Source organism: Sinocyclocheilus anshuiensis, unplaced genomic scaffold (assembly GCF_001515605.1).
Source record: "Sinocyclocheilus anshuiensis isolate Anshui unplaced genomic scaffold, SAMN03320099.WGS_v1.1 scaffold60, whole genome shotgun sequence".
Lineage (NCBI taxonomy): Eukaryota > Metazoa > Chordata > Actinopteri > Cypriniformes > Cyprinidae > Sinocyclocheilus > Sinocyclocheilus anshuiensis.
The window spans coordinates 755,715-766,255 of NW_015554068.1; the positions used below are offsets into that span (position 1 = coordinate 755,715).

Below are 10,541 nucleotides of genomic sequence, written 5' to 3' on the forward strand. Positions count from 1 at the left end.
CGGCGGCTCAAACAAGTAGGGGGATTTTTTGCTTTCGTTTAATGTTTTTTTTTTTTTTTTTTTATTTACTCGCACCAGCAGAAAAAAAGCTTGCAGGCTGGAGCCCTGTATTAAATTGTCAAATTAATAAAAACCTAATAAACAATTCATGTCTACACATCTTTAAATGCACTGAATCAACTGCTGTACCCCTTTGGTCTGCCGTTGTTCTGTGGTACTCTGATGGACACGGCCTTCTCAAACACACTCTGGAGGGCGTCTTCATTCGCAGTGAACGCTAGGTTGTTTACAACCAGTACTTTGTTTGCAACAGCTAAAAGGAGTAGAAAACAAGTGCAGTTAACATTCATCTACAACAGATCTAGTCCAGAGCCAAACCGGACCTAGACCGCACAGTTTACTCACCTCTGCCACCCTTCTGACTCTTTTCTCCGGTGAAGTCTATGATGATAGACCGGCCCTGAACATCTGACCCTTGCGCCTCCTCCATTGCCTTCTCGGCGATTGCCTCCGACTTGAACTCGAGGTAGGCGATTCTGTACCCCAAGAGGAGGATGTCAGTCAAGGATTCGCTTAAAAGATGCATTTTTAATAACACGAAGAGCCGTGGCTTAGTCTTACCCTCTGCTAGAACCGCTGTCGCCCATCGGTATCCTGATATCAACAGCCTGGTCAAAGACTTCCCTCAGTTCCTCCTGCGTTACGGAGTACGGCAGGTTCTTTACGAACAAAGTGCGTGAATCTCTCTCTGAGGAAGAGAAAAGCGCTAAAACGTTGGCGTCTGCGAGTTCAATGTTTGATGTACCACATTAGCGACGGTTCGAGATCAGCACTTGACTATCTTAAGCCCACACGAGAGTTCAGGAAAGTGAAAAGGTGTCATCATTTATGGTTGGATTTACGCTCCAAGCGGCAGCTGCGGGAATTTTACCTTTTTTGTTTTCCTGGGAGTTCTCTTTGCTTCTGGCTTTGTCGAGTTTCACCGGTTGGCCCATCAGCTTCTTGCCATTGAGCTCCAAAGCCTTCTGCAGCTCTTCCTCTGACGCGAAGTCAACGTAGCCAAATTTCCTTCATAGCAAATTATGACACCTGATTTAGAAGTTAACAACTCCTTTGCAATGACAATTTACTTGAATAGGATATCCAACAACAACAACAATTTTCTCCTTACTTGGTCCCGCCAATTCGGACGTCCTGAATTTCAAGGCCTTCCTTTGAGAAGAACTTTGCGATAGCGGACTTGATTTCATCAAAGTCTTTATTGTGGTTTAAGTTGCCCAAGTAGAGACTAAAACCTGAGAATTCAAAGCAAATTTAGCCCGCCATACCAAAACAAAGAAACAGACTCCTCCCCCTTACACCAGCATCAGAATTAATATAAAAGGTGACATCACATTTCAGTATTAAGTCCCTTTTAATCATCATATGTAGTTTAATGCACACAAACTGAAGTGTATAGAATTGAAGTATCACCTTCACCATCAGTTTTAGCTTTCTTAGCCGGCGGAGTTCCCTTCTCTTTTTTGGTCTCCGCTTTCCTTTTTGCTTGAGTAACTGGGGTTTCTTAAGAGCAAAACCAAGACAAAGTGAATAAGAGAACTATTTGGAAGTGACCAATGCTATCAAGCTTTATATATAAAAAAAAACAAAAAAATAAAAACACACAACACGAAACTATAATAAATCAGGAACACAACACATTGTGCTGAGAAGAGTATAATGCTATATCTCGTAAATGTATTAAATGTAGCATGAAATGTGGGCACTGATAGCCCCGTAAGCAGTGCGCCGACATGTAGCACCATTGCGCTGCAGGCGTCCCGAGTTCGAATCCTGGACTTTTCCCGATCCCGCCCCCCTCTCTCTCCCACTTCACTTCCTGTCACTCACTACACTGCCCTATCTAAATAAAAGATGAAAATGCCAAAGAAAAAAAAAAGAAAAAACCTGTATCATGAAAGAAGAGTACTACTATACATAAGTATTGGCTTACTTGGAAAATGTGTGTGTGTGTGTGTGTGTGTGTGTGTGTATATATATATATATATATCTCTTCCCCCCCGCTCGTTATTTCGCCCGAAAACCAAAAACGCCATTTTCCACTGATAACTTTAGGCGGGTGAAAATTCAGTGCGCATACATACATATATATATTTTTTTTTAACAAACCAAATGCATCGGATCAGCAGAACATCAAGACAATCTAAAAAGAACTTCACTATCATACCTTCTTCATCATCATCCTCCTCATCGTCGTCGTCCTCATCATCATCCTCCTCCTCCTCCTCTTCTTCTTCTTCTTCTTCTTCAGATTCCTCCTTTGCTTTCACCATTCCTGCCTTTTTGGGCGCTGGAGTCGTGTCCATTTCCTCTTCTGAATCCGGACAAAACATTTAAAAATTATGGCAAATGCAAACTTCAGTGCACAGAATCAAACACCTTCAGTATTAAATCCCTTATGCATCACATGTGCAGCTCTTAAAAATAAACAGCCATTCACACACACCATCATCATCATCATCGTCTTCCTCGTCGTCGTCATCATCATCCTCAGACTCCTCCTTCGCAGCAGGAGCTTTGGCTGCAGGAGCTGCTTTCTTCGTGGCTTTGGCAGGAGTCGCCTTCTTGGGTGGTGGAGGCAGCTCTTCCTCAGATTCGTCATCTACAAAGACAGGAAATGGAGTTGTTAGAAATGTTAGTCACTTATGAATGCACACCCTCCTGAAGCACTTTCATACCATCATCATCATCCTCTTCATCGGACTCCTCAGCAGGTGCTGCTGCTTTAGCAGGTGCTGCCTTCTTTGGGGGAGGAGCTTCCTCTTCTATCGAGAAAAATTAAGACGCATTACTGATATTTTGACTTTTAGATTAATACAGAACTGAGAGAACCATGAAAACAATTCGCTTACCAGATTCTTCATCGTCACTCTCCTGTTTGGCAGCAGCTTTTCCGTTTTTCACTGCCTTCGCCGAAGCCGCTTTCTTCTTTGCTACAGCTTTAGCTGGTGGCGCCTGCCGAATTGAGATTGAATTTCAGTCTAACAATTCCTTCATTAGCAACTAAATGTTTAAAACACGTTATTTACAGATCGATTCCTCACCTCTTCCTCCTCGCTCTCCTCCTCGCTGGATTCTTCTTCCACTTCTTTGGGAGGTGGAGGTGCCTTTTTCTTCAGAGGCGCCAGTTTTTTAGCTGCCTGCAAAGAAAAGGTGGGTTTGCGGGGGCAGGGTTTTTAGTTTTTAAGTTCCTGCAATTATGCTGATGTTTATCATATTTTCTAAACACAGGTAACGTTTTTATGATCTCAAATGTGCTGCGACTTGTCAATTAAATTGGATTTTAGTGAATAGAACTAAAAATACAAATTTATTATTATATTTTAGTTTATTAATATATTACAAGTTCATTAACATTATATTTATATTGTTTGCGAATTGTTCAGTTTATTATATTTGAGCGCAATAAAATGAAAAATTCAACTTTTTTCTAAATAATGAGTTTGTGCGACTTATTTTTCAGAAAATACGATAAGTTAATATTTACATGGGATTGTCTTAATCTCAATGTATTTTATTTATTTTTTTTAAACACTATTGCATACATTCCATTAAAAAGCAAACAAAATTAATAACCTAACATGCATCTCCAGGGCTTGTATGAGACAGCAAATGTTTGGAGGCGTGGCCAAATAAAACACCATTTGCGCTTTCATTTAAACCGCGTTAAAGAGCAAGAACAAAATAACTATACAAAATATGTTTTTGTGGATCATTCAAAAAGCACGACACGTATTTGCGTAAAATTATTGCGCTGCGGATTTTTGTCAACGCATTTTTTTTTGTTGTTGCTAGAGTGGTTAAATTAATTCGTAAGTAAATACAACCACCAATAAAACGTTTAAAAATAAGAAAAAAAAAAAAAAAAAGAAAAAGTTTTAGACTCAAAACTAGAGTGGTTAAATTAATTCGTAAGTAAATACAACCACCAATAAAACGTTTAAAAATAAGAAAAAAAAAAAAAAAAAGTAAAAGTTTTAGACTCAAAACGACAGCACTGCGCGTGGACGAACCCACGTGGGGTTCACGCTACACGTGGAAAACCCACATGCTTGCTATCCAACATGCTAGCATCAGAAACAAATGTGCCATGCTCGCATATTATAATCGTGTAAGTCCAATAATACGCACTAACAACACGACGCAGTTTAATGCAGCGTGTTAAATGTCCGCTCATTCGCTTCAAAGAGCCAAAATGGAGGCGTTTAGCTTTAGCTAACATCGCTACACGGCACACATGGCGAAAACGCGATCTAGCGCGAAACCACGGCACTCTAAAAACTCAAAAACATCTCGCTAATCACACAGGTCGATTTTACAACACTACGAAACATGTCAAATACATACTAAAAACAAGCATACCTCACGCGTGTCAGCTGAGGCCTAATGAAGGAGACGCGTGGTCAGCCCGTGTTAAACGAAAAACCAACAAAAACGGATATTACATAACATTAGCTGATTTTAGGCGCCGCTATTTAGCATTATAAGTCATTTTCACTCTTTTGAGTTTACATTTGCAAAGCTGTACCACACATTTGATCGAAATACATGTGTTGCACATGTGGGCCTTCTTCTCACCAGTCGCGATAAAAACTAAACATTTCGCGCTTTGACCGTTTAAATTTAAACGCTTAATTGTTATAATATGTGTGCAGGTATCTTACCTTGGCAAGCTTGACCATGACTGAAGGCTGTTTTTACAGTAAAGCTGATAACGGGAGAGTGGCGCAGGTAGAAACCGTCCAGTCACACGTGCTTCTCCGTACAAGACGGAAAAGAGCGCTCGCGTACGCTTTTAGTACGTCCTGAAAAGCCCCGCCCACTGAGACCGCCCTCCAATGACGCTCAGTTCCGACTCGTTTCCGCAAACGGTTCTTTTGAACAGTTCGTTTCGATTCAGTGATTCTTTAAAGGGGTCATATGATGTTGCTAAAAAGAACATTATTTTGTGTATTTGGTGTAATGAAATGTGTTTATGCGGTTTAAAGTAAATAAAAAAACATTATTTTCCACATACTGTACATTATTGTTTCTCCTCTATGCCCCGCCTTTCTGAAACGAGTCGATTTTTACAAAGCTCATCGGTCTGAAAAGCGATCGCGTTTGAATCATCAGTGGCAAATCCTTTAAATGAAAACGTACTTACAGACTGTAGCCAGCGTGAGCTGAGGCGGCGGGCCAGCGTAAGCACACAGCGTCTTCACAACATGGCGGCGGCCGCAACAACAATACTACAGCGAGAATAAAAGTTACGCCTTCTTTCTTTGTGTGAACATTTGTGCGGCGTTATGCAAATCTTCCGACATCGTGAGGTAGATATGTGGGGGCGTGTTAGAACGAGCCGTTTTAGGTAGGCGTGGTTAACTCTTAACTTTTATAAAGAATATCTCTTTGGATTTGAGACTTTAGTCTTTGCAACTTTACAGATCTTCTTTATGCACCAAGAGCTTGTAACACTCCAAAGAGAAAGGAACAATTAAAATCGCATCATATGACCCCTTTAATGTCTCGACACCATCACGGCGTGGTGGATGGCAAATAAATAAAAAGTTTGACATGTCTCGTTTTAAAGTAGCCTAAAAGTAAATCTCTGAAACAATAACTCTAAAAGATACTGATGTCATGAAAATAGCATCAAATATGACCCATTATCTTATCTAGATTGAGAATAGGACATGTAGCATTAAATAACAGTTTGCACATAATAGGGAAACATGAAACAGGCAATTGTGATAAATGTGGACTACCAGAAACGGTTGAGCATGTTCTTTTAATATGTATAGCGTATGAAAGGGAAAGACATCAGATGTTCCAAGAACTGGAACTGATGGGAATTAATAGTATATCTCTAAAGACACTATTAGGTTATGGGGTAATGCAATCAAGAATATATGGAGAATTGTTTAAGTGTTTAAAAAAGACAAGATTAATGGAAAGAGTTTGAAGTTTTGAATTTTGTATTTATTTATGTAAAAAATGTTGGTTTATTTAATTTTTTTATTATTATTATTATTATTAATTTTTTTTAAATCTATAACAGTTGAATAATTCATAGCTGAACCGTGTACGTTTCACACTCCAGACCAGTAGGTGGCGGACATGCACCTTTAACGTTGGTTTGCCAATCAGCCAAAAAACTCGAGAGAAGCAGAAGAAATATGACCCATCCCATGATATATTTTTCTTTTCTTTTTTAAACGTTCTGTCCTCCTGCCGAGCCGGTTCATTTGAGTGAATAATAAAAAAATAAACAAAAACATACAGTACAACCAGGGGCGCAACAGCACATTTGCCGAGGGGTATGCAAGATCAGTGTTGGCGCCCCCTGTATTCTAGTAGCCTCTAACACTAATAACTTGCGCAGAAGTTGACTCTGCAAGTCAATGACCAAAAGCCCATTACTAGCTTGTGCATGGAAGGATACAAACTCATCAGGAGTGAAGGAGTGACAAAGGTTCGAACCCCCTTCCCCCTTCCCCCTTTTTTAATACCATAGGGAAAAAAAGTGAAAAGTAAAAAAAGAAGTGTGTCACATAACATCCCCTTTAACTCCTGATGGCAGACCCCAGACAGTTGAACACATTTTTTTATTCATTTTTATTTTCAAACACATGTACTATTGCACACTTTTTAGTTACGTAATTTGAATGTATTTATCATTTGCCTCAAAATATATATTTATATAATATATATAAATATTTTTGCAAATTTTTATATAGTAAAATGTATTTTAAAGAACATCTGAATTATTATTATTTTTTTTCATTTTTACTTAAAGAGATAATTCATGGAAAATTTGCCATGCTAAGTGGAAGATTTCTGCCAAGATTTCACCTGGTAGCAAAACTAATACTATTAAAATTAATGTCATGATTCCCACTATGGCCACTAATGGCAGCAGAGGATCATTTATTGTCTCCTTTACCATTTCCACTCTGTAATATAGTTCTTTTCACATGTTTTGCTAATGGATTTATATTTAGACATTATAAAATCACTATTATAACATTTAAAAATCTCTTTTTTTGTCAAAGTTCAGCATTGTTTTGTATTGAAGTATGAAGTAGCAAGAGTTTTCAACTCATTGAATCTACTTGAATTACACAGATGGCCTATTTTGAATTTACAACGGCAGTGAAAAGTGGCTAGTTTATATCCTTGTTTACAATCTTAGTTTGTCTCAAATGTAAATCAAATGCCCATTCACAAACATATGTTTCCACCATTGCACCATTGCTTGTTCTCCATCATTGCATAGGCCCACTCATGGATGAGACATGCAGATAACGATAGTCAACCTTCACTGAATTTTATAATCAATGAACTCTGAAAAAGTTATCAGTCAGTGTTTAACATTGTATTAGTTGTCAAAATGAATTAATTGCATCACTTTTGTCATAACTAAATCGAGCTCTGTACAAAGGAAAATAATGTAAGGATGTAAAATAAGCTTTTTTTTTCATGCATTTAAATATGGTTTCATTTTTTTTTCATTTTCGTACTTTACAAATTAACGAAAAATTTGCGCATATTTTCTAGTACATTTAACTGCACTGTGCTCACATTTGGCCTACGTGTGCATTAAATTATAAATAAATAAAAAAAACACATAGCCTATCATCTTGCGCCCTATTGTGATCTCGAATTGCAGAATATTTCGGTAGGCTGCATGCATCTGAGAGACGTTCTTAAATGTAATGCACATACATGCATGCACAGTTTTGCCGTTTTAATCGCCATTTTGGTAATTTCGTGACCTAACTGACGATGTATGCTCACAGTTTCTAGTGCGGTTTATTTATGACCGTAATCATAAATACCGTACATACCGTAACCGTGCGGTAATATTTTTAAGTGCACCTCATTTTCGCCTACAGTTGAAGAGCGTGCGCCGTGAGCACAGTAAAACGGCTGACAGGACAGGAAAGTTTTTTACTGACATATAACAATATATCAGACCGCAGTTCCCTGTTGTTCTACTTTGGAAGACCAAACAAAGCAGTTTTGCTTTCACAACGAAAAACACGGCGGCCTATCGTGAGCGGAAGCCGCGGCCTAGCGTGAGCAGAGGCGGCGGGGTCGAGAACGGCACGGCCGGCGGATCCGACGAAGGAACGGCAACCACATGTGACGACCCCGGGCTGGACTCCGCTTCGTCCACGGTGCGTTTGACTGGCTCACTGAGGGCAAGCTAGCTGGCGTGAGCGTCTGAGAAGTTTCCCGTTTGTTGTGGTCGCAAAGAGATACGGCCGTTCCGCGTCTTAAAGGGGTCATATGATGTTGCTAAAAAGAACATTATTTTGTGTATTTGGATAAGTTTTTAATAAATACATTTTTAAACTCATTAAAATGCTAAAAAAAACGTTTAATTAAAAATGTTGCATTCATTATTTTTAATAACTAAGCTTTTGATTATTTATAACGTTTTATTAAAGAAGATTTTCACAGAATGATTTTGGCAAAATGGCGCCCCTATGCACTGCATATACAGCACACCCCGTTTTTGTGTCACTGCAACAATCAACTCCTCTGAACCGGATCTTTGTGCTGTATCAAAATATTTATGAATCATTTTGAGTGAGTACTGAATACGGACTTATTTGTCAGATGAAAATGAATTACGAACGAAAATGAACTACGAAGATGTTTCATGTTGTGCCTATGATTGATCGAAACACTGTTGTCCCAATTACTATTTTAACCATGCTTTGTTGTTTATTTAGCACAAATCATCATAAAAATTGTGTGTCCCATACTTTTCCCCGCTATTTAGAATATTCAGTTTCAGTTTCCTTTTTAAAATTGTAAATCGGTATTGCCAAAACACAGTAAAAAAAAAAAAAAAAAAGAATGTTTGAATATGAATTAGCAATGGCCAATTGGAAAATTATTTATTTAATGAATTTGATGCTTTATTGTTAAATTATTATTATTATTATTATTATTATTATTGTACTATGACTACTACTACTACTTACTTTTTATTAGGGTGAACTCAGGTAAAGTGGGCCACTTTTTGTAAAATGTGTAATTTAGATTCCTAGATGTTTTTTTCCTTTACTGTTTTATTACTTTTGTTAACTTTAAGGTCCAGCTATAATATTAAATACAGTTTATATAAAGTGTTATTTGCCAGATATATACCAATTAACATTTTTAGGTCATGTGCGCCAGACAAATTTATTTTCAGGTAAAGTGGGCCATCCTTTATTTATCAAAAAATATTCCGCATTGTAATTAAAAACATTACTTGAATTTCGTGACTGCATTCTCTTTTCTGTTTTCTACAATAGTTTATTACATGTCAACTAGGGATGAGCGATATATAAAAAATGTATATCTCGAAATTGACAATTTTTTACGATATTCGAAATATATCTCGATATGTTTGCATTTGCTTTTAAATAATAAAACATTATTTTCTTTTGCCCCCATTAAAAAACAACAAAAACAATTTAGATAGAACGGATATTGTTACAAAGTAAATACAAAATGTTTAGTGCAAATTTAAGCATTTAAAAAATTCTAGACCAAGTGATCACTTACTGCTTTTTATTAAATGAACACACGTATATGCAACTGAAGTAGTGCAAAACAAGTACAGAAAGTGCATTCTGTCAACTTTTTTAGTCAAGTCAAGTCACCTTTATTTATATAGCGCTTTTAACAATACAGATTGTGTCAAAGCAACTGAACAGCATTAATTAGGAAAATAGTGTGTCAATAATGCAAAATGACAATAGTAAACACTCAATGTTCCAGTTTTACAAATGCTAGAAACGTGGCTTTCTAAGGAAAGATTGCGATCAAATAGCACACCTAGGTTCCTAACTGCTGATGAAGAATTGACAGAGCAGCCATCAAGTCTTAGAGAGTGTTCTAGGTTATTATATGCAGAGTTTTTAGGTACTATAATTAACCCCTCTATTTTTTCAGAATTTAGCAGTAAGAAATTACTCATCATCCAGTTTTTTATATCAACTATGCATTCTGCCAGTTTTTCAAATTGGTATGTTTCGCCGGGCTGCGAAGAAATATAGAGCTGAGTATCATCAGCATAACAGTGAAAGCTAACACCGTGTTATTAGTCGTTATTGATGACAGTTGTGAGGAAACGACTCTCTTCAGGTCAGCCGGAACGCTTTCTGAGCTTCGTAGCGTCTCTGTTTTGGCACTTCTCACCGCTGACCTTCTCCCAGCGGTTCAGATCTGTCATCAGAAGCTGTTGTTTGGACACTCTCGGCGTGAATGACAGCACTTTGGTCCGGCTCCAGAGGATATTGTGGTTTTTAGGGGCTTCTGTGTGTTTGACTTTCTCCTCATAGGTGCTAGGGCCACTTTTTGCTAGTTTTTCAAATTGTTATGTTTCGCCCGGGCTGCGAAGAAATATAGAGCTGAGTATCATCAGCATAACAGTGAAAGCTAACACCGTGTTTCCTGATGATATCTCCCAAGGGTAACATGTAAAGCGTGAAGAGTAA

The 10,541-nt window shown here is 37.9% G+C and overlaps 1 protein-coding gene across 7 annotated transcripts in view; it reads right to left on the reverse strand.

Moving 5' to 3' along the window:
- The window catches only part of LOC107668658 (nucleolin-like), a 9,853-nt gene extending 5,008 nt beyond the window's left edge, over positions 1-4,845 (reverse strand). The window contains exons 1-13 of one of the 7 annotated variants that reach the window (XM_016460604.1): positions 4,725-4,845; positions 3,104-3,200; positions 2,913-3,017; positions 2,739-2,825; positions 2,507-2,662; positions 2,307-2,374; positions 2,228-2,273; positions 1,474-1,563; positions 1,172-1,295; positions 932-1,068; positions 622-748; positions 406-536; positions 190-313 (exon numbers count right to left, since the gene is read on the reverse strand). In XM_016460604.1, the coding sequence (XP_016316090.1) occupies positions 190-313; positions 406-536; positions 622-748; positions 932-1,068; positions 1,172-1,295; positions 1,474-1,563; positions 2,228-2,273; positions 2,307-2,374; positions 2,507-2,662; positions 2,739-2,825; positions 2,913-3,017; positions 3,104-3,200; positions 4,725-4,742 (1,310 nt within the window). In that variant the 5' untranslated portion in view covers positions 4,743-4,845. Of the gene's footprint in view, positions 1-189; positions 314-405; positions 537-621; positions 749-931; positions 1,069-1,171; positions 1,296-1,473; positions 1,567-2,227; positions 2,377-2,506; positions 2,663-2,738; positions 2,826-2,912; positions 3,018-3,103; positions 3,201-4,724 lie in introns of all 7 variants that reach the window. The other 6 variants (XM_016460603.1, XM_016460605.1, XM_016460602.1 and 3 more) reach the window with 6 other exon arrangements.
- Positions 4,846-10,541: the final 5,696 nt, after the last annotated feature.